This window comes from Pipistrellus hanaki (assembly GCF_964339955.1).
Source record: "Pipistrellus hanaki genome assembly, chromosome: 6".
Classification (NCBI taxonomy): domain Eukaryota; kingdom Metazoa; phylum Chordata; class Mammalia; order Chiroptera; family Vespertilionidae; genus Pipistrellus; species Pipistrellus hanaki.
In genome coordinates this window covers 35,629,182-35,652,926 of record NC_140508.1, presented here as the reverse complement: position 1 = coordinate 35,652,926, position 23,745 = coordinate 35,629,182, and the positions used below count along the sequence as shown (strand labels likewise).

General features: G+C 46.3%; 1 protein-coding gene, 1 long non-coding RNA gene and 1 pseudogene across 3 annotated transcripts in view; 2 read left to right on the top strand and 1 right to left on the bottom strand.

Annotated features, from left to right (window-relative positions):
- The window catches only part of LOC311624920, a 203,220-nt gene that overhangs the window by 147,862 nt on the left and 31,613 nt on the right, over positions 1–23,745 (top strand). The gene's annotated exons all lie outside the window — the stretch shown is intronic.
- ZNF341 (zinc finger protein 341) overlaps positions 1–23,745 on the bottom strand; it is a 45,772-nt gene that overhangs the window by 19,938 nt on the left and 2,089 nt on the right. Inside the window, exons 2-9 of the mRNA XM_084888548.1 lie at positions 22,104–22,214; positions 19,225–19,421; positions 16,304–16,453; positions 12,419–12,670; positions 9,205–9,400; positions 7,840–7,930; positions 5,414–5,607; positions 3,112–3,302 (exon numbers count right to left, since the gene is read on the bottom strand). Coding sequence (XP_084744674.1) covers positions 3,112–3,302; positions 5,414–5,607; positions 7,840–7,930; positions 9,205–9,400; positions 12,419–12,670; positions 16,304–16,453; positions 19,225–19,421; positions 22,104–22,214 — 1,382 coding nt within the window. The remainder of the gene's footprint in view (positions 1–3,111; positions 3,303–5,413; positions 5,608–7,839; positions 7,931–9,204; positions 9,401–12,418; positions 12,671–16,303; positions 16,454–19,224; positions 19,422–22,103; positions 22,215–23,745) is intronic.
- Positions 264–2,923, top strand: LOC311624703 (large ribosomal subunit protein eL8-like; annotated as a pseudogene). Its single transcript has 2 exons — positions 264–1,005; positions 2,905–2,923. The product of its transcript is annotated as a large ribosomal subunit protein eL8-like (transcript).

Genomic DNA, 23,745 nt, shown 5'->3' with positions numbered 1-23,745 from the left:
AAGGATACCCTAACTAACTTCCATCAACCCCCGTCCTCACTAGGAATCTATCATAAGAAAAAAGTCAGAGATGTGAACAAATACTTGATTACAATGATCCCACCATGGTTTTGTTTATAATAGCAAAACTCAGGAAGTAATAAATGTTGAGCTATAGGGGAATTTAAAAAATGTAGCCATTAAACTATGTGTTTAAAAATAGTGACGTGAGCTACATCTTTTCCACCATTTCCTTTTCTTCCTCTCTTTTCCTGTAGCCCAAAATGCAGGAAGAAAAGAAGGCTAAGGGGAAGCAGGTGGCCCTGGCCCCTGTGGTCATGAAGCAGCAGGAGGCCAAGAAGGTCAATCCCGTTTGAGAAAAGGCCCAAGAATTTTCGAATTGGACAGGACATCAAGCCCAAAAGGGACCTCACCTGCTTTGTCAAATGGCCCAGCGACATTCGGCTGCAGCAGCAAAGGGCTATTCTCTACACGTGTCTGAAAGTGCTATTAGCTAGTTGACTCAGGCCTTGGATCACCAAACAGCCACTCAACCACTGAAGCTGGCCCACAGGTACAGACCAGAGACAAAGCAAGGGAAGAGGCAGAGAATGATGGCTCAGGCTGAGAAAAACGCAGCCAGCAAAGGGGATGTCCCCACCAAGAGGCCACCTGTCCTGGCAGGGGGTAACACCGTCACCACCCTCAGGGAGAGAACAGGAAGGCCCAGCTGGGGGTGACCACACACAGTGCGATCCCATCCAGCTGTGGTCTTCCGCCCACCCTGTGCTGGCAGACGGGGTTCCCACTGCATGAGCAAGGGGAGGCCAGGCTGGGCGTCTCGGCCACAGGAACCTGCACCACTGCTGCTTTCACACAAGTTAACCTGGAAGAAAAAGGCGTGGCTAAGCTGGTGGGAGCTTTCTGTTCTAAGGGGAAGCAAGGTCCTGGGTCCAAGTCAGAGGCTACCATTACCAAGCTGGAAATGGCAAAGGCTAAAAAAACTGGCCACCAAACTGGCTATCTGTACACTGCTGGGTTTTCTGTACATAAAAGTAATAAGAACTGTCCTTCAAAAAAATAATAGTGACATGAGAAAATACTCAAATATAAAATTAGGTTAAAAAAATAGCACAAATCTCAAGAGAATTTATGCTGAGTCAAAAAAAGCCAATCTCAAAAGGTCACATACTGGATGACTCTATTTAAACAACATTCTCAAACTGATGAACTTATAGAGACATAGAGAACTGGTCAGTGGTTTCGGAGGTTAAGTATGTTGGGGAGGAGAAGGATGTCTAATAAGGGGCAACACAAGGAGAGCTCTGTGGGATAAAATAGCTCTGCTCTGCCAAGCGACGTGGTTCAGTAGTCGACCTATGTACCCTGAGGACAGTTTGATTCCCGGTCAAGGCACATGCCCAGGTGTCAGACTTGACCCCCAGTAGGTGGCATGCAGGAGGCAACCGATCAATGATTCTCTCTTCCTCTCCCTTCCTTCCTCTGAAATAAAATTTAAAAATAAATAAATAAATAAATAAATAAATAAACAAACATTAAAAAAATAAAAATAAAAAACTAGAAAAGAATTACCAAGTAACCCAGCAATTTCACTTCTAGGCTTATACCCAAGCCAACTGAAAACATATCTATATATATAAATAGCCAGCGACTGGAATGCCTTAACAACCGGTCGCTATGATGCCCATTACGGCCACCAAACCACCCGATTGAGGATTAGCCAGTGGCCAACCTCCCTCAGCCCCTCCCACTGGCCGGCCCACCCCTGATCGGCATCTTCTACCCCGATCAAGGGGGGAGGGGGTGGCCAGCCAAATCCCCAGAGACCTTTCCCCTGGGCCAGGCCGCCCCCAATTGGCCTGTGGCCACTCCTCCTGGCTGGCCCAACCCCTGATCATCCACCCTATCCCAATAGGAAGCCAGGTAGACAAGCCAACCTCCTGCAGCCCCTCCCCCGAACCAGCCCTATCCCTGATTGGTCCTCCCACCCTGATCAGGGGCAGAGCCAGCTGGCCAACCACCCATGGCCCCTCCCCCAGGCCGCTGGCCCCCAACTGCTCCCCAATTCGGGGGCGGGGCTGGCCAGCCGACAATCCCTCCCCACAACTGTCCCACCCCCAATCAGTCTCCCACCCTAGTCAGGGGTGGGGGCTCACCAGCCAATCGCCCTTGGACCCTCCCCCCCTATCACCCCCCTAATAGGGGGTGGGGCCTGCCAGTCCATCCCACAGCCCCTTCCCCCAGCCAGCTAGCCCTGATCAGCCTGATTGGGACAGGGCTGGCCAGACCCCACCCGTGCAAGAATTCATGCACTGGGCCTCTAGTGTTCATATAAAAATGTGTGCATGTATGTCCATAACAGCATTATTCACAAAAGCCAAAAAATAGAGATAATCCAAATGTCCATTACCCGATGAAAGGATAAACAAAATATGCTATATCCATATAATAGAATATTATTCTACCATAAAGAGAAATAAAGTACTGGTACATGCTACAACGTAGATAAACCTTAAAAACAGTATCTCAGAAGGCCACATACTATATGATTCCATTTATATTACATGTATAGGCAAATCCATAGAGACAGAAACTAGATGAGTGATTACCAGGGTCTGGGGGCGGGGTGATTGCTAAGAGGTACAGGGTTTCTGTTTGGGGTGATGAAAATATTCTGGAATTAGTACTGATGGCTGAACAACCTATGAATATATTAAAAACCACTGACCTGTACACGTTTAAAAGGGTGAATTTTATGGTATGTGAATTATATCTCAATTAAAAAGAAAAAAGACTGTAGTCCTAAATCCCCACAGACATTTGATTTTTGCAGGGTATTAAGAATTTTTCCTGTCTCTGATTCCTTCATTATATGATCCTTGAGAGGTGCGCTTCCTCCCTCAGCACCATCGTGGCCCAGTAAGCTGGCCCCACCTAAGCAGAATAGAGGGGAAAGTTTGGCCCCATCCTGAATGGTTAGACAGTAGCTCCTACTAAATGAGGCCCACCCCTGGCCCCTTTGTAGTCCATGTTCAAGACCCCAGCCCCAGCCAAGGCTCATGACCAGGATGGAAGTACCCTTCGACCCCCCGCTGCCCATTCGCCACCTACCTGCTCATTCTTATGCTGGGTCATGTGGGACTTGAGCTGGAAGTAAGTGCTGAACTTGCTGGGGCAGAACTGGCATAGGTAGGAGCTATCGATGAGGACCACCTGCTTGCCCTCCAGCTTCTCCCCTTCATCCTCACCTGCTGTGGGCAAGGCCTGGGGCTGTGGGGCACTCAACAGTGTCTGGCCCAACCCTATGGAGAAAGTCGGGAAGAGAAGTCACTGAGGAGGGCAGAGGAAGCATCAGGACAGAGACCACTCAGGAAGGATCACAGAACATCTCCTACGTGCTCCACTGTGCACACCCACAACCACCACATGCTTGGTGTTGGACACAATTCTCAAGGCCCTGCACTCACAACAGTTGGTGTGCACTGATACCACACTTCCTGGTGCTAAAATACTGAAATACTTACATTCCAATTGAGGAATAGCCATTGCCTCAAGTCTCCCATCCCTGACCTCCCCCTCGGACACTCCAGACCTCTCTCCATGGTTGTTAAAAATCCTGAACACAGCTCTTAGCTATACTCATCCCGCCTCCCCAGCTCCTTGTTCTCATTACACTCATTTGTTTGGCTGCCCTTCCCTCACATTCTCAGAGGACGGGGGCCTGGCACAGAGCAGGCCTCTATAAACGTTTGCTAAATGCCTGAAACCTTGGTGCTAGGCACTGTAGGAGTTTAAAAGAAATAGGGAAAAAATGGTTTCTTCTCCAAGGAACTCACAAAGACTCCAAGTGCACACATAGCATGGCTAACTTTACAGCAGGACTAGATCCAGCAGGGAGATGACAGAAAGTGGCCATGTGCTTTTTGCACAGCAAAACACCCCTGCGTTAGCTGCACGTGGCAGGTGTTGCTCACCCATGGGGCTGCACAGGACAGCCCCAGCCTTACATTGTCCCATACAATGGCAAAGAGCCACATGTGGCAACTGAGAACTCAAAATCTGGCTCGTCCCAATCCAGATGTGCTATAAATGTAAATGGATTTTTGGAAACTTAGTATAAAAAAAAAAAGAATATAAAATATCTCATGAATAATTTCTTTATATTACATGCTAAAATGACAATATTAATATATTAGGTTAAATAAAATATATGATTAACATTAACTTCACCTGCTTTTTATATTTTTTAAAAGACAGATTATTAATCTTTTATTATACCACGTAACAGTGGAATAAATTATTTAGAGTTAGCACACATACGTGTATGGGAATTAGGATGGTCAGTGGTGGTTTAGATTAAATACACAGAACTTTGTTTTTTAATCACCCCCCCCCCCTTTTTTTTTCCTTTAGAGTAATCCTAGAGCATCAATCAATGTTGGGTGGTTTCTTCCAGCAAGTCCTTTGCTTCATTTATACTGGTTGCTAAGTTCGGAGATCCACCTGTATCTGCATGATTCAAAATCATGATTCTCCTGTGAGCTGTTCTAATCTTGGCCTTGTCAGCAGATGGGTTTACACCCAAAATAAGGCTAGCTTCTCGCCTTCCCATTTTCTGTTCAAATCCTCCTTTATAGTAGGATAAAGGCTAGGAGCTGAAATCTTCTTTGTAGTTTCTATGATTACTTGTTCCAGAAGTTTCCAGATCTGAAATACATAGCAACTTGCAAGTGCAAAAGCTGCCCCACCCAATCCTAAGCTATCAGGCTTCTTGCCAGGCCCAGTCCATGCCCGCGTCAGGCTGTCTGGTCGAGGGCGGCGAGTACTTGGCGTGGCAGAGGCCCTCGCTGGAGAGGGCGACGCCACCGAAGGCAGCCATGGCGAAGCGCCCAGGAAGACCGGCTTTTTATATTATTTTTATGTAGCTATTAGGAAATTTCAAATGGCATGTGTTGCTCATATTATATTTTTCCTGGACAGTGTTGCTCTAATTAAACCAATATTAAGGAAAAGGTCATTAGCTCAGGGACAGGTGACGGCTTTGGTGACAATTTTACAATCTATGAAGACCTTTGGAGATCACCTGACCATAGAGGCCAAATAGATTTCAATTTCAGATAAACTGAGAGTAACTGCCTAGAGCCATCTATTGAAAATAGATTCTGAGGTGGTATCCAAACTCAGCAAAAATGATAGGTGATTGATTAGTGATGTTTGTCATGGCTTCAGCATTAGAGTAACATCACAAAAATGATATATTTGTTACCCTCCTTTCATCTTACACCCCACTTTATAACTGAAGTAGACTGAAGCCCTAAGAGGTCAAGGAGGCTACCCAAAGCCATACGGAAACGAGACCATGAAGCTGCAGAGGAGAGGTGTGGGGAGAGTGGCGCTCCCCCCTTCAACCCACCTGTGCTCTCCTCGTCCTCCTGTCGGCTGGGGTTCAGGGCCATGACCTGCACAGTCACAGAGTTGCGTGAGATGGTGCCACCACTGCGCCCTGGAGGCCACACCTTGTGGGTCTGCATGTGTTTCTTGACATTAGACTTCTGGGCAAAGGCGCGGCCACATGCAATGCACTGGAAGGGCTTCTCACCAGTGTGGCTGCAGGAGACAAGGCTTGTCAGCACCCTCGTGTAGGAATTGAGATGTGACCTCAACCCTGGAGCTCATGGCCACCAGGAAGCCCAGACAGAACATCTAGATGTTGCTGGCAACCATTCTGACACCATAAGGACAAGCCCGCTTGCTGGGCAGGCAGACCAGACAGAAAGACCCTGTGCTCTTGGTGGCATTACTGAGCTGCTGAACCAACCAGCTCTGGAGCTAACTTTCTCCATGACCATCTTATACTGTGAGATGAAACATTTTCTAACTATTTAAGCCCATTTAAATAGGGATTTCTGTTATTTGAAGGAGAAAATATCCTAGCTATCATAGCACAGCACTTGTATCATTATTTACTATTTTCCTTCAAATAAATTCTACATTTTAAAAAAAAATACATTTTTACTGATTTTAGAGAAAGGGAGGGAGGGAGGGAGGGAGGGAGGGAGGGAGGGAGGGAGAGAGAGAGAGAGAGAGAGAGAGAGAGAGAGAAACATTGATGTGAGAAATATCAGTCAGTTGCCTCCTTTTTGCACCCGACCAAAGTTTGAACCTGAACCTGGGCATGCCCTGACCAGGAACTGAACTGGTGAATTTTTGGTGCACAGGACAACACTCAAACAACTGAGCCACACCAGCCAGGGCCAATTGTATGTGGGGTTTTTTTTATTATTATTATTATTTTTTTAATTACATACATGTTATTTTCAAAACTTAAATGTCAAGAGCAAAACTCTGGCTATTAAATAATAACAACAATGCCAATGCAAAACAACAAAATGAGAAATCAGAATTATGTACATATTAATATTTTTAGCTACTAAATGAGTTTCTTTTGTTGCTGGTGTAGATTTACTCAGAGTCCTTGGACTTGCTGCACAAGACTTTGCAGAAGACTGGAAGCTAACAGATGCTAGCATGAGCAATTCTATGTTTTAAAACAAAATATTTTAAGATGACGCTTCCACTTGTTATTGTATACAGAAAATCATTGTCATAAATATGAAGTAACCAAAAAGAAATAATTTATAAAATGATCTAGAGCTGCATTGCCCAATAAGGTAGACATAAACCACACGGACTATTTAAATTTAAATTCATTAAAATAAAAATTTCTATTTCTCAATCATATTAGCCACATTTCAAGTGCTCAATAGCCATTTATGGTTAGTGGTACCCCATTAGACAGTGCCGTTTTGGGCATTTCCACCAGAAAGTTCTACTGGACAGCACCGGTAGAGACCAGTGATTCTCTAATGTGATTGATTTTGCCCTTCACAGAACATTTGGCAATATTTGGAGACGCTTTTGTTTGTCACACCTGAGAAATGAGGAATGCTATTGTCATTTTATAGTTATAGGTTAGGCCCTAGCTGGTTTGGCTCAGTGCATAGAGTGTCAGCCTGTAAACTAAAGGGTCCTGGGTTCAATTCCAATCAAGGGCACATGCCCAGGTTGCAGGCTCAATCCCCAGTAGGGGGCATGCAGGAGGCAGCCAATCCATGATTCTCTTTCATCATTGATGTTTCTCTCTCTCTCTTCATCTCACTTCCTCTCTGAAATTTAAAAAATACATATATATACATTTTTTTTAAATAAACAAACATGAGCTAACACATGACAGGTATTAGGAGAGACTAGCATCAAATTGAGGCTTTCTCCTTTGACTCTCCAAGAACTGAAAGAAATTGAAGAGAATAATATTTTCACTATGTCTTTCAGAACTTTTCGAAACCATGTCCAAGAACCACCTAAAATCATCTCCTGTACCAATTACCCCACTCTGAGAAACACTGAACAAGTCCACCCTTCTACTTCACAGAAGAAAGACCTGCGGACCAGAGGGGCTCCTATATGTTCTTGGAACAAGAGATATTGTGGTTAGTCCTGAGTGAGCAGTAGTCATATTCGCAGAGCATGGCAGCCCCTGAGGCCAGCCCTTTCTGCAGAGGTAAGGACTGGGGCACCACCCCTCATGCCTGCAAAGCCCCTTTCAGTTCAGATCCACTTCTCCCCTACCTCACCCCACTTGGACCTTCCCCATCACAGTGGGCAGGCCCCACAGCGTTCACAGACCCTCCGTTATTCCTGGAAGAGAAGAGGGAAAATCATCCTGACCTGGACTGAAGTTCTGAGAACCATGACAGGACAGATGGGGCCTCGAACACCACCCAGGTTAGGAGGCTGGGAAGGGACCCCAGGAGCCACCTGACCCACCAGCCTGGGTACCTTCGGATGTGCTGCTGCAGGTCGAAGTTTTTGGTGAATGACTTGTCACAGTATGAGCACTTGAGTTTCTGAGCCTTTGGCTTCCCTGCAGCTGAAAGACAAAGTGGGAGGAGCGAGATGGTGAGGCTGAGGGTAAAACTATGGGTGCCGTGAGCAGCCGCCAGCCACTCTGCTCCCGGGGCCTACGGCCAGAAATCCCAGAGCCTGGGATCTCCTCATGCACCGGCAGGGGAAGAGGCACAGGTGAGCCTCCGGAGTTCTGGTGGGAGGAAGCCTGGGACATGCTCGGCCTGGGAGCAGGACAAACCCCCTCAGAGGCTCCCCTCTGCCTTAGGATAAAATCCGACCTCTCTGCTGTGACCCACAGGGCTCTGCCTTCTCTGCTTCCTGCCAATCTCATTGTTCTCCCCATCTAGCTACAGCAGACTCCTTGCTAACCTTGAAAGACCTCGAACAAGATCCCGCCTCAGGACCTTTGAACCTCCTGGCCCCCCTTACCTGGTACCCTTGTCCTCAAGCCTGTTTCCTTCTCATTCCCAGATGGATAGGTCACATTATTCTCAATCATAGTACCCCATTAATCTCCGTCCTAGAGTAACCCATAAATATTTATTTATTCCCTGACTGTCTTTTCCATTTAACTGCGATAACTGTGGGTAGGGAAATCCTGGAACAAGATGCTAGATCCCCAGTGCCTGACATCGAACTCAACATATATTTGTGAAAGAAAGGCAGTGTGGAAATAGCTGACTGGAAGATCCTGAAAATTTCTCAATTTCTCTGTCCTTCTTACCCGCCAGCATTTTCTGACTCTGCTTCCAACCCGTACCAGTGGCAGACATTATTTCTTGTCTGCCTAATCTCCATTCTCCCGTTCTTCTTTCCTCACAGGTGCTCTACCTATGGGGAACATTTCCCAGCTTCCTTTGCTGCTAGATATGCTCATGTGACTAAGTTCTGACCAATGAGATGCAAGCAAAAGCCTCATGCAGAACTGCTAGAAACTGGCAGATGGCCCTTTTTTTCCTTCTTACTTCTTAGAATATGAAATTAATGAGCTCTAGTAACCATCTTTACATAACGAGGCAGCCTGATAACAGAAGCCATGCACCAGGGATGGCAGAGCAGAAAGACAGAGGAAATGTGGGTTTCTGGTGACCATACAGGCACACAATCTCCTGATTGCTACCTCTGGCTTTGTTTTGCATAGGAGAAAAAATTCTAGCATTTTGAAGTCACTCTTATTTTGGATTTTTCATTACATGCAAACAAACTTAATTCTAATCATCATAAAAGGGAAGACCAGAACTAAGCAGCCTGTGGACAGGCCAATGCTGAGGGAAGATGCTCAGGCTATGGGCCCACCTTCTGGGAGTCCACTGGCACCCTTGGCCCGTCGAGTCTTCAGCGCTGGAGGGGAGTCAAAGGTGGCCACCGTGCCCCCAGTGGCGTTGGTCATGGGGGCAGCGGGGTTGGGTCCTTTTGGTTTGAATCCCTGTTTGCCGGGGCTGTACACTGGGGGTGCGGGGTATACTGGAGCCTCCACACACTGGTTTGGCACCTAGAAGGACAGCAGAATCAGGGAGAGAGCTCTGGGATGGGAGGGAGAAAACCATCCCAGCCAGGAGGACCCTCACAGTGGCCCTGGCTGATCTCAGCCACTCCCCACCTACAGCACCATCCTAATTCCCCCACCTAGCTCAGCCACCCGTCACTCCCCAAACCCTTTTGAACTTCATGAAGTCAGAAGGTTAGAAGCAGCTTTGGAGCCAGGTTGCTTGGGTTCAAATCCTGACTCTAACATTGATTTTTTAAAAAAAAAAAACACAAAACACTCACACACACAAAAAAAAAAACCCTAAGAGACCTTGGGCAAGTCTTTAAACTTCTCTGTCTCAGTTCTCACATCTGTAAAATGAGGCTAATCATAGTACCCCTCTCATTGGGTTGTTGTGTGGATTAAATGAACTAATAAGAGTTTAGAATAGTGCCTAAAATATAGTTAAGTACTCAATAAACATTACCTATTGTTATCGCCACTATTATTATTATTGTAGCTTGTTGAAAAGAAGAAACAGGAAGTCAGAAAGGTGTGTACCCCCCAGCTACTCCACTTCTTTTTATTTTTTGTTAATCCTCACCCTAGGATATTTTCCCATTGATTTTTAGAGTGGAAGGGAGTGGGAGAGACAGAGAGAGAGAAACACTGATGTGAGAGAGACAGATCAATTGGTTGCTTCCTTGCAACTGAGGTATGTGTCCTTGACTAGAATCTAATCCACGACCCTTCAGCCCAAACCAGCTGGGGCTGCTACTCCACTTTTTAAGTAACCCTGTTAGACACCACACCAGCAGGCATCCCTCAGCCAAGAATTGACATTGAAACCACAAGAAATTAGCTAATGAATTCTGAGCCATTCAGACTTAGTTTCACATCATGACACTCATGCATTGTGGGAAGATTGGAACCCCAGTCCTAGACTACCTTGCCAGCACAGTTCTGAACACAGATTGGGTTCTGCTCACAAGAAGCATGACATGTGGAAGGCAGAAGGGAGACAGAAACCACTCTCCAGCAGCTGTGTTGAGTCAGGTGGATTTAGTCATGAGCTGTGCAGTAGCTGACTGAACTCTACATCTCCTTCCTGACAACCAGCCCCAAGGACAGCAGGGCAACCGAACCACCACAAGGCATCCTACAGTTTCCTCAGCTCTGGGGGCAGCAGCCGTGCCCTGGCTCTCTGGGCCAAGCAACAACAGAGAATCTGAAAACCAGTTATGCTTGCCACCCCTGACTTTTGCTTCTCTAGCCCGTCCATCTACTTTGTAAGCACCTAAGTTCTTGCATTTGATCCTTCTGGCAGAAACACCTAGAGAGGTTTCTATTCTCCTGGCCAATACTACACTCAATAAATACCTGTCACGTGAATGAATTCACCCATCATTCAAGTTACTCCTGAGCAATTATGTGACTGCCACTGGGTTAGCTCTCATTATCCTCCACAGCTCTGCCAGGGGAGTTCCTATTTTAGAGAAGAAACTGAACTCAGAGAGTCCTATTTCAAATACCTATTATAGGCCAGGCACTCTGTTAAGTGCTAAGGATGCAAAAATCAAAGACTCAGGCACCAACCTCAAAGACTACGCAATTCTACATGGAAAATAAAAAGTGGCAGCTCCCCCCCGTACTGGCCCCACTGCCTACCAGGCCACCACCATCCTCTCAGCATCTTTACTGACTTAACTGTCCCTTTTTAATACAACAAAGTCCCAGACTAGAGCAAACCTTCTTGCAGGCTCTCATAACATCAGATGGCTGGAGGTAGAATATCCCGCTTGTCTGGTTCTCCTTACATATATTATAGATGCCATCTGACATGGAATGTCTGTCTGTACGAATGACTCCAAGGTGACTGGGATAATGTGACTTCAAATGCAGGTAGGCTCTTTGTCATAAGCATGCCCCTAGCACTGGTGTCTAGGAAGATTCTGAACTCTTATCACCTTGACAGTAGACTGCTTATAGCCCAGAAGAGCTCTTCAGCAGGGAGTTAGTATGGCTTATATGGTGTATTGATTGCATAATGGCCTCAATTCTTTACCTCTCCCTGTGCCCGTGCTCTTTACAATGTGACTTTGCAGCTTTTCCTATTAAGAGATGGCATCTATTTCCTTATTTATTTTTTTAAAATATGTGTTTATTGATTTTTAGAGAGAAAGGGAGAGGAATAGAGAGAGAGAAACATGGATGAGAGAGAAACATCCCTTATTTGGCATGTGCCTGACCAGGAATTGAACCAGCGACCTCTTGGTTTATGGATCAACGTTCAGCCCCTGAGCCACCCTGGCAGGGCTTCCATATTTCTAAAATCTAAGCTGGCCTTAGACCTGCTTTGAACAATAGAAGTGACACTGTGTTACAAGCCTAAGCCTCAAGAAGCCTTGAGCATTTCTGCCTGCATTACTGCATCTCCACCATTGTTTGACTAACCCGCTGGCTAATGAAAGATGGTGGAGCAGAGCTGAGTTACCCCACTCCTCCAACCCCAGGCCGTGGCAGAGCAGCCGACAGCCAGCCAACCTCCGACACAGGGGGAGCCCGGCCAAGATCAGCAGAGTTGCCACACTGACCACAATAGAAGTGAGAACAAGAAAGGGTTTTTCCTATTTGCCACTGAAGCTCTGCGGGTATTTCTTACAGAACCATAGCTAACTAATATATCTTGCTAGTTTTTTTTTTTTTTTAAAAAAAGATACACATAGATATTTTTTGGAATCATCTCCCCAACAAACAGGTAATCTCTGACTGTTCTGAGCACTCCCCGAGGGCTGCTTGCATGCTACACCCTCTATTCCACACTGCCTTTTTATGGTTTGCATTTTACATTTACAGCAGTATGACCTGATTAAAGTCCCTCTCTCCCCTGAGGTGGTACACAACATGATCTGGTTTTGCAACCCCCCACCATGGTATCTCCAGCAGAGTCTGGCACACGTTTGGTGCTTAGGAAAGGTCTGGGTTACCCATAATGACCATGACCAGTTTCCCCCCTCCACCCCAAACCCCACCTCTGCTCACCTCCAGGGGTGGGTAGGCCTGCATTCCCAATGCCTGGATCTCCACTGTCCCACTTCCAGCCAGGGGCGCCGTGGCGCTGTACACCTCCACCACGCCATTCCCACCAGGGTTGGAACGCCCGGAGGGACCCAGGCTCTGAGGTGGTGGGGGTGGAGGTTGAGGGGGTGGGGGTGGGGGCAGCGGTGGAGGGGGTTGAGGCGGTGGTGGAGGCTGGGTGAGGTAGCTGGGCGCAGAATGCATGTTCAGGCTGCTCTGAAATCAGAAGAGAAAATTAAAGTGTCATAGTCTCTTGACACCAGCTCTCTTGTTTATCAGTGAGGAAGGACATTTGCCTTAGTTGTGTGGGAAGAACCGCCACTCCCAGGGCAGCGCAGAGGACAATGCTGAGAGGGGGCTTGGAAAGGAAGTTATGTGAGAATTCAGAGGAGCCATCAGCTAGGCGCTGCTGTTCCTTTCCTTTGTGAAGGTCAGCAAAAATGGCCCAGTTTGTGCAGGAATGAGTTCACACAGCAGGCCGAGGGTTGCTGTCTTTAGAAAGGCTTGCTTATAGGACTGGCTCTTCACTGGCATCTAAGAACCTGCCTTGTAGAAGGTTCCCTATGTTGATAAGGCTCTTTTGCCCAACTGGGGCAACCCTACTGTGTCAACTCACCTAGGCTGTCTGCACAGATAATGTGATTTATGGTGAACACTTCCTTACCATCTGGGCGTCTAGAGTTTTTATCATCATGGCTGGATATCTGTGACCAATCCCCAATAAAAGCCTGAGACTCAGAGTCTTAGGTGTGCTTCCCTGGGCAGAAACACTCCACACGTGTTGCTGCTCTCCATTGCTGGAGGAATAAGTATGCTTTGTGCAGCTCTCCCTGATCCCCCAAGGAGGAGAACTTTGGAAACCTACACCAGGATTCCTCTGGACTCCAGCCGATGTGCCCCTTTTTCCCTTCTGACCCTGCTATGCATCCTTTGCTGTAATAAACCACGGCCATGAGTACAACCATCCTAATCCTGGGAGTCTTCCTAGGGAGTCACCACACAGGTGGGTGGCTATGGATCCCTGAAACACAGCCATGGATTCAAAAATTTATTCTACAAAAATAATCAAGCAGGTGGACAAAGATATCTACACATGGATGTTATTCCAGCTGGGGTGTGTGTGTGTGTGTGTTAAAAATGTATTTTATTGATTTTTTATAGAGAGGAAGGAAGAGAGATAGTTAGAAACATCAATGAGAGAGAAACATTGATCATCTGCCTCCTGCACCCCCCACCCCCACTGGGGATGTGCCCACAACCAAGGTACATGCCTTTGACCGGAATCGAACCTGGGACCTTTCAGTCCACACATCGATGCTCTATCCACAGAGCCAAACCGGTTTTGGCACTCGAGCCGTTTTTATGACAGCAAAAAGTGGCAACAACCTACATGTCCATCCACAGAAGCCTGGCTAAGTAGAGGGTGACCCATCACATGATGGAATCCTTTACATCTGTTAAAACGATGATGCTGAGCAGTATTTCATAAAGGGTGCTCCTTTTAACTGCTCTTCCTTGGGTTTCACAGTCAAATACATTTTGGGGGAAATCTGGGATGACAGAATCAAAAGTATTTCTTTACTGCAGGAAAAAACACCAGGGACTAAGCAAGGGAAGAAGTAGAAGGCCTCCACTTTAGGCTGGTTTGACCGGGGACCCTTATTATATTGGAAAATCCCAAGGAGCCAGTATTCCAATGAACTTTTTGGGAAATACTGATGTATAGTTATAGGCATAGAGAATGAGGTTAAACAAAAGGCAAAGTAAGAAAAGAAAATTCCAGAACTGTGCATATAACATGACCCATTTATAAAGGTGTATATATTATAAATGGTTTTTTTAAACTTATTTCTAATTTTATTTATATTCAATGTCAGGAAAGCCAAAAGTCTGATAGTGCTTTCTTTGAGTGGAGAGAATATGAGTGACTGATTGATTGATTTCCCAATTTTTATCCTGAAAAATTCCCAACTTAGAGAAAGATTGCATAAATAATACATTGAGCCTTTCTGATTTGGCTCAGTATACAGAGCAGCAGCCTACAGACTGAAGGGTTTGATTTTGGTCAAGGGCATGTACCTCAATTGCAGGTTCAATCCCTGGCCCTGGTTGGGGCACATGCAGGAGACAACCACTCAATGTGTCTCTCTCACCGTTGATGATTCTATCTCTCTCCCTCCCTCTCCCTTCCTCTCTGATATCAATAAAAAGTATATATATATTTTTTAAAAAACCTCTATTAAAAAAAAGAATATATTGAACACTCTTCATACTTAATTTAATTCACTCAGTTATTACACACATATATCTGCTGTTTCAAGCCACCTGAGAATTAGCTACATACATCATAACACTTTGTTCCTCAAAACTGTACTCAGATACATCTCCTAAAAACAAGGATATTCTCCTATATAACCAAAATTCAATCATCACACTCAGGAATCTATCTTTATAAAAGCCTAAGCGATCCTTATGACAGGTCGACTAAATGATAGGTCGACCGTTCGCTATGATGGGCACTGACCACCAGGGGGCAGATGTTCAATGCGGGAGCTGCCCCCTGGTGGTCAGTGTGCTCCCACAGCCAACCTCCCACAGCAGGTTGGCCCCGATAGATCCACCCGTGCACAAATTCATGCACCGGACCTCTAGTTGGATGTAAATTTAATACTATTATCTAAAATATTCAAATTCCGCTGAATCTGGTTTGGCTCAGTGGATAGAGCGTCGGCCTGCGGACTGAAGGGTCCCAGGTTCGATTCTGGTCAAGGGCATGTACCTTGGTTGTGGGCACATCCCCAGTAGGGGGTGTGCAAGAGGCAGCTGATAGATGATTCTCTTTCATTGATGTTTCTAATTCTCTATCCCTCTCTCTTCCTCTCTATAAAAAAATCAATAAAATATATTTTATTTTATTTTATTTTTTTAAATATATTTTATTGATTTTGTACAGAGAGGAAGGGAGAGAGATAGAGAGTTAGAAACATCGATGAGAGAGAGTCATCGATCAGCTGCCTCTTGCACACCCCCCTCCGGGGATATGCCCGCAACCAAGGTACATGCCCTTGACCGGAATCGAACCCGGGTCCCTTCAGTCCCCAAGCCGACGCTCTATCCGTTGAGCCAAACCGGTCTCGGCAATAAAATATATTTTAAAATAAATAAATAAAATATTCAAATTCCTTTATATTCTAATTTCCCAATAATGCCTTTATAGCTCCACCCCACACAACCCAGGATCTAGCCAAGAAATGCACATTGCAGTCAGTTACCATTATCACTTTACTTTCCAGATTATGAATAATTTTTTTATTTTTTTTTTTTACTTTTCTTGAGTATTTTCTAATGGGCATGGAACACTTTTGTTAAGAATAAAAACATGAGCCGGACCGGTTTGGCTCAATGAATAGAGCATCGGCTTGGGGACTGAAGGGTCCCGGGTTCGATCCTGGTCAAGGGCATGTACCTTGGTTGCGGGCATATCTCCAGTAGGGGGTGTGCAAGAGGCAGCTGATCGATGACTCTCTCATCGATGTTTCTAACTCTCTATCTCTCTCCCTTCCTCTCTGTATAAAATCAATAAAATATATTAAAAAAAAAAAAAAAAAAGAATAAAAACATGAGTCAAAATAGCTGGACTGTGGCTCTGAAATTCCAAAGTCACATTCTGGGTCCCCATGAATGTGGCAGCCTTCCCACCCACAGGGCTGGGCGAGGGGAGGCCGGCTGTCCTCCTCAGCATGGGGAGAGCTGGGGCCAAGCCCCCTTCTTTCTACAAGATTCTGAATCTTCAGGAGTCAACATGCAGGCCTGGAATAAGATCCTGTGAAAAGTTAGCCCCCTTCTTACCTGCACAGGCGGGGGGCCCTGGGGCATCGGTTGGTCCAGGGATGTGAAAGCTGACATGGCAGACATGAGCACATCATCGCTCACCAGGATGTTCCCCTGCACCAAGGTCTGGATCAGCGGGGATGGGGGCACTGTGATGTACGTGGAGATCTGGGGAGGGAGGGAGGGAGGGAGGGAGAGAGGGAGTGGGGGAGGGGAAAAGAGAAGCATGAACATGTGTGAGGCTCTGGAAAGAAGCAGAGAGCAGGATGCAAAAGATCTGGGTTCCGAAGTCCCACAGAACTAAATTCCATTTCCACCTCTGCTGCTCCCTGCTGCTGTGTGATCCTGAGCAAGTCACTCCACCTCTCTGAACCTCCATTTCCCTATCTATCAAATGGGAGGAGTAAGTCATACCTCCCTGTAAGGCATATAACCTACGACCCAGAAATAACACTTCCGGCATCTATCCTAGAGAAGCACACATGTCCACAGGGAGTTCGTGAACATGAGTATTCTGCACAGTGTTGTTTCTTTTAATTCAATGGATTAAAAAGTACAATACAGTCATGAGTAGAATACTATACAGCAGATAAAAAATATTGCATAAAAAATCAAATTATATAACAACACGTACATTATGTACTTTTATTTTTAAAAATAGAAAATAAGCCGAAGCCGGTTTGGCTCAGTGGATAGAGCGTCGGTCTGCGGACTGAAAGGTCCCAGGTTTGATTCCGGCCAACGGCATGTACATTGGTTGCGGGCACATCCCCGGTGGGGGGTGTGCAGGAGGCAGCTGGTTGATGTTTCTCTCTCATTGACATTTCTAGCTCTCTATCTCTCTCCCTTCCTCTCTGTAAAAAATCAATAAAATATATTTTTTTTTAAAGAAAAAGAAAAGAAAATAATATTATTATATAATTCAAAGAATACAATTCAAAGAATACTTAAAAAAATATGCCAATGTATCTTAAAAGGTTGAGGAGAATACCTATCAGTTGTTAGCTGGGGACAAGGGAGAGGAATAGTGCCAAAGAGGCCTTGACTTGTAACATTTTTTTACAAAGAAGGGAAACGTGTATTGCTTTCAAACAAGAGAATGAATAATAAAAATGATAATATGCTCTCAGATTAGCAGTGAGGATGAGAGGCAGATCTTATAAGAAAGTGTCAAACCTGCCGTGGCTGCTCCTGTTAGTAGGTGGAAAGGATATTGTGTTTTGTTTACCTGTTGCTTTTCTTTTCAAATTTTTATTTATTGATCTGAGGGAGAGAGAAAGAAACATCCATTTGTTGCTTCACTTACTTATGCATTCTTTGGTTGATTCTAGTATGTGCTCTGACTGGGGACCAAACCTTTGTATCAGGATGACACTCTAACCAACTGAGCTACCTGTCAGGCCAATTGTTGGTGTTCTGAAGTTATTTTCTCTGCCCAAGACTGAAAGAATTTTCCCTCTCCTTTTATTGGGAAAAAAAAAAAAAAAAAAAAGGTGTGTGTGTGGGGGATATTTTCTGATAACTAAACTCATATTCAAAGAATAAGAAGAAAAAAAAACTGTGTTCAGTGTTTTATGTCTGTAGCAACTTGAAAAATTTCAATCTACATATCCTATGGGCCTGGGCATGAAGGCTTTCATTTTGATGACAAGAATTACGACTACTACAAGGAAGGAAGATAATATTTTAAAGAAATGAGGAGGAAGTCAGGGAATTTCGACTCCTTGACCTGGCCCAGCTCCCTTTATGGAGATTCTTTAAGCCCTAAGGCAGCGGTCGCCAATCTTCCAGACTTCACAGACCACCAGCGGTCCGCGGACCACCGGCTGGTGACCACTGCCTTAAGGAATCCCACCCTGGGTGTCTTTGCTCCGGACTGTGTACCTGACTGAGGACTCTAGAAGCTTCTCCAGACACCTCCAGCCAGCCCTCTCCCCTGACCTCCGGAGTTCTGTATCTGTCTGCATCTGCACAGCGGCCTCCACATAAAAGTCTAATGGGCATCTCAAATCCAACATGTCCGGCTGGACTCCTAACATCCCCTCCACTCTTCTCCTAGCCGTTTCCCCATGTGGGCTAATGGCAACGCCAACTCTGGGGTCACCCTTGACTCCTCTTGACCTCACACCTCGCATTCAATTTATCCACAAGCTCTTCAAAATAATCTCATCCTTCTCACGACCTCTACCACTACCACCCTGATCAAGCCACCACCCTCTGCCTGGATTTGTACAACAGTCTCCTATTGTACAATGGTACAATATAGTCATGGATATTGACTCTGGCTTTCTCTCTTGACTGCCATTAAACTCTGTTCTCTCTACAGCATCCAGTGTGACCTAGTTAAAGTGTAAATCAGACCTTATCCCTCTTCTGCTCAAAACCCGCCCCCCCCCCGCCCCAATGGCTCCTATTTCTCAGAATAAAAATCCACAAGTCCCACATGATCTACCAAAATCCCCTGTTTGCCTCTCTGAGCTTATCATCTCCAACCCTCCTCCTCACTCATTCAGACCCAGCCACTCTCACCTCCTTGCTGTTCCCAGCACACAACTGCCTCGGGGCCTTTGCACTTGCTGACCATACATTCTGGAATACTCTTCCCCAAAATGGTTGCTAGATTCGTTCTCTCATCTCTGCTCAAATGTCAATTCTTCACAGAGCCTACCCCAAGCACCATACACAAAAATGGCAAAAACTCCTACCCTTGTCAGGACATCCTCTATCCCTCTGCATTTAACATCCTGGAAAAAAAAAATATCTCTACAAATCTGTCTGGGTGCTGTCTGTGTCCCTCAAATCCATGAGGGCAGTGACTTGGTCTGTTTGTCCATAACCACTGTACCCCTAACGCCTGCACAGTGCCTGACACACAGTGGGTACTCAACGCCCCCCCCCCAAACCTTGCTGAATGGATGAATAAAGAATCGAATGGGTACCTGGCGATTCGTAGGAGGCGGGGCCTGCGGGACCGCTGTGGGTGCTGCGGGAGGCGTGTAGATGCTGTTGGTGGCCAGTGACACTGTGGCCAGGGGCGGGGCATTCCCCTGGCACTGTTCCCGCTTGTGCGTCATAAACGCCGGCAGTGAGTTGAACTGCTTCTTACACTTCCCGCAGAGAAAGACGTCCTCATCATCTAGGAGTCACACCACACAGCAGCAGGAGGAGAATAACAAAAGAAAAGCAATAAAGGAGCAGGTATTACAGTGAGAAGTGGGAGGAGACCTGCATCTGGGCCAGGAGGACAGCAGCTCTAACAGCATTCTGTGGTTGCATGTGCATGAGTCAAGTGCCAATTTTGTGCTTCCTAGGAGCTTTCAAAACCACATAGGCACCAACAGGAGGATGCCCGTTGTGCACGAAGGTATCAAAAAATTAGATTCAGGAAACAGTAAAGAGGGTTCGCTTCACAGTTGAGAACTTCAGAATCTTTACCCTGCCTCAGTTTATTCATCAGCTGCCAAATGGGTCACATGATCACACTCCTCTGTGGCTTTGCATCCAGTTTTCACCTGTCAAGCTGCCTCACTCAGGCCAACTCATTCTACGAGGCTCAGCTCAGCTGTCACTTCCTCTATGAAGCTTTCCTAAAGCAGTGACTCTCCTATCACACGTTTCTCATCACCACCAGACTGCGAGACCCCAAGGGAAAAAACATGTCTTACTTTTCACCGTAAGTACAGTATGTCCTGGGCACATAGGAGGCCCTCAGTGGATGTTTGCTGAATGAATTAAAAACTAAATGAATGATTAGCTACTTAACATGACCTATGACTGAGGGCCTACCACAGGCCACTCACTGTGCTAAGCACTTGGCATGTTGTGGCAGAAATGCCAACTTGTCATTCAATATTCACTTCCAATACAAATTGCAGTGTGAAAAATGGCTGTCTAGTTAAAGACTGTATTTCCCAGCCTTCTTTGCAGCTAGATATGTCATGTGACCTACTGAACTCTGACCAATAGGATAAGACCAGAGGTATAGTGTCTATGCAACTTCTCCTTAAAAAGAAGGAGTATGACTTACACTTCCATCTTTCTTCCTGTCATGTTGGCTGGAATGTGGAAATGAAAGTGAGAGGCTGGAGCAACCATCCTAGGCAGCATGTTGAGGATAGTAGTAAAGCCACAAGAAAGGAATCTGGGTCTCACCACGTCCACTCCAAATGCCCACTCCATATAACAGAAAAATAAACTTTAATCTTGTATAAACTAAAACAGGTAGAATAAAATGTTCCCCAAAATTGTTCGATTGAGTTAGTCAAGCCAGAACTATGGCAGCTATTAATAGATAGCTATAGAACAATGGCCCAGGAATTAACCTGACTTCTCTTATCATTTTTGTTATTGTTGTTATGGAGGATACTCTCTCCATAGGTTTTCAGAGGGAGTGAAAGGGAGGAAAGAAGGGAGAGAAAGAGAGAGAAACATGGATGTGAGAGAGAAACATTGACCGATTGCCTCCTGCACACACCTGACCTGGGGTGGGAAATGAGCCTGCAACCCAGGTATGTGCCCTCAACCAGGAGTCAAACCCAAACCCTCAGTGCATGTGCCAATGCTCCAACCACTGAGCCACATTGGCCAGGGCTAACCTGGCTTCTTTTAAGTTGTTTTTTAGATTTAAAGCCAAGCCACAAACCCTAGAGACAAACTCAATACCTGGTTGGAAAAGTCCCTTCCTGCATCCCAGAGCAAGTCTTGCACAATCCCAGAATGCCTTGCTTTACTGACACGTACTCAGACTTCAGTGGGACCCCAGCATTCCTACAAAGGAGAAAGCCAGCCAACCTACACTACGGTCGGTTAACCCCTGAAACTTCTGTGTTCCCAGGAATAAAACTCCCCACCCCCACATTTGGGGTGCAGAACCTGGGACCCTCTCTCAGTGTTCTTACCCCTGCAGAGCCTCAGTAAATCTGCCTTTGCTTTTATCAGTGTTCCTGGTCTAAATTCTCTTATATCAGGAGATAAGAACACAAAATCATTGATAACAAAACCACAAGAAACTGGCATTTCTTATTTATAACAGCTACAAAAGTATCCCAAGTATCCTCACAAGATTCCTATGGGGTAGGACTATTATCCCCATCTCACAGCTGTGAAAACTCGGACACAGAGAGGTTAACTCACTTGCCCAAAGACACAGAGCCAGGAACAAGGATTCAAACCCAGCTGTGTATCTCTCTGTTCCCAACATGGCTCCCAAGCACTCAACTATGTTTGTGGAGTAAATAACTGAACACAGGCTCACACAGGCTCTAACACCTGCCCCGTGTGGCTCAGCTGGTTGAGGGGAATCCCATGCACCAAAAGGTGCTGGTTCAGCTCCTGGTCAGAGCACATGCCCTGGTTGTGGGCTCAATCCCTAGGAGGCACCCCATCCATGTTTCTCTCTCTCTTTCTCTCTTTCCCTTGCTCTCTCTCCAAAATCAATAAAAACACATTTTAAAAAAGAAAAAGAACTTCTCTGTCTTAGGGGCCTGGCCTGTAAGTTGGAGAGAGTCAGACTCATCCCGTCCTTTCCATAGAGGGGAGGCTGAGAAAGGACTGCTGGGTCAAAGGCACAAACACTGCTAAGCATCAGGTCGCCTAGCCATTCCTGGTGTCACGACCCCCGCATTCACTAGCGATTGAGAGAGGGTGTTCTCAGGGCTGAGCAGAAAAAGGCATGAGCCTGAGCATCCAGCCTGGGAGGAGGGGGAGAAGGTTCGGACCCCAGAGGGGGCGGTCCTCTCCCACATCCTCTCCTGAGAACCACTTGTTTTTCACGGGGACCCGCTCACCCTTCCACTGGTGAACGCGAGCAGATACTCACCCAGCGGCTGGATAGCAGGGGGTGCATTGACACTCGGGCCTGTTGGATCAGGGACTGCTCCTTGACCATCCAACAACGACTGGACAGCCAGGACGGTCTGGTTGTCCATTCCTGAAAAAATAAACGCAACCTCTTTGGAAGGCGGGCCAAACATCCTGCTGACATCACCTTTACAAGCCAGACCCACTGAAAGCCCCTCCCCCCTGCAAAGACAGTTGATGGTGCCCTGATATACATGCTCTCCTACTTCCACTGCAACAGAACCCAAGACTTTGGCCAAAAGCATGGCTCCAGAATAAAGATTACACCTCCCAGCCACTCCTGCAGCCACTCATGGAATGTTTAAGTTCTGGCTAATGGGGGGCATATGGCACTTTCTGGGAAATTTTCTTAAAAGCTGCCTGGTATTCGACCCCTTTATTGTCCTATCCTCCATCTGCTTCTTAAAATAAGAATCCCAGGTCAGGAGGACAAGGGCCATGCCCCAGGGCAAAGCAAAAAAGTGGAAAAATCCTGAGCCTCTGAGAAGCTTGCAGAACACAGTCACCCTCCTAGCTCTGGACTGTCTTCCTCCCAACTCCCATATGTGAGAAATGAACTTCTAGCCTATCTAAGCCACTGACAGGTTGTGCTGCTCTCTTAAGCATGGCTGGATCTAATCCTAAACAATACAGCTCCTCTGAAAATCACCAAGTCTTCCCTGTCCACACCCCACCAACCCCACAAATCTGTTTGCACTTGGGTGACCTTACCTCCCCTGTTTGCCAATGCATGCTTGTCTTTTCTGTTCCTCGGTAAATAGCATAATCTTACTTTGTAGTCAGGGGACTCTTGAAAAGCAGACTATTTCCATGTTTTCCAACTAGTTGTCACTGTTGAGGTTCACAGTAGTAAACCTGTCCAGCCATGTCACTAGCTGGAGGGCAGACCTCTTCACTCCTCAACCTATCTCTTCTCCCCCCCCTCATTTCCATTCCTTCAGCAAATCTAGCCTACTCTGTCTCCTAAACATCACTCAGGTTCACTTTCTCTCCAGCCCCACAGCTGTCCCTTGGGCCCACACCACCATCAGTTCTCAGCAGGACAACCACAGTCATCTCATTCACCTTCCTGCTGCTCTTCTGGCCCCCTCAGAGCGGCCGGGTGAACTTTATAAAACATGTATCACATTGTGTTGCTCCCCTGCTGACAATCCTTTCTTAGCTCCACTATGAATCCGAGATAAAGTTCACAAGCCTCCTCTCTAGCTGATCACCCGTGTGAACTCCTGTGAATCCCTGCAAGACCTCTCTAGCCCCAGAGCTTTGCAAATAACAGTTCCCAGGTCATCCCACTGCCCAGGTCATCTCTAGATCCCCACCGTCCTGCTGCCCTCCCCCTAGCCCAGCATGCATCACACTGTCCTAAGAACTGATATTTTCTTTAATTCATTCACCACTCAATACACGAACACATTCTTGCAGTAAAAATTCAAACACTGATGAACGCCATGGGACCTAAGAGAAAGCAGGCCTCACCCCATCCTATTGCGGCCCCACCCCCCCACCCCCCCACCCGAGAGAACCACCACAGACCCTGGCCCTCCACATCCATCACCATCAGAGCAGTGATGCCAGCTGAGGTTGTTTTCCTTTGCCGTTTG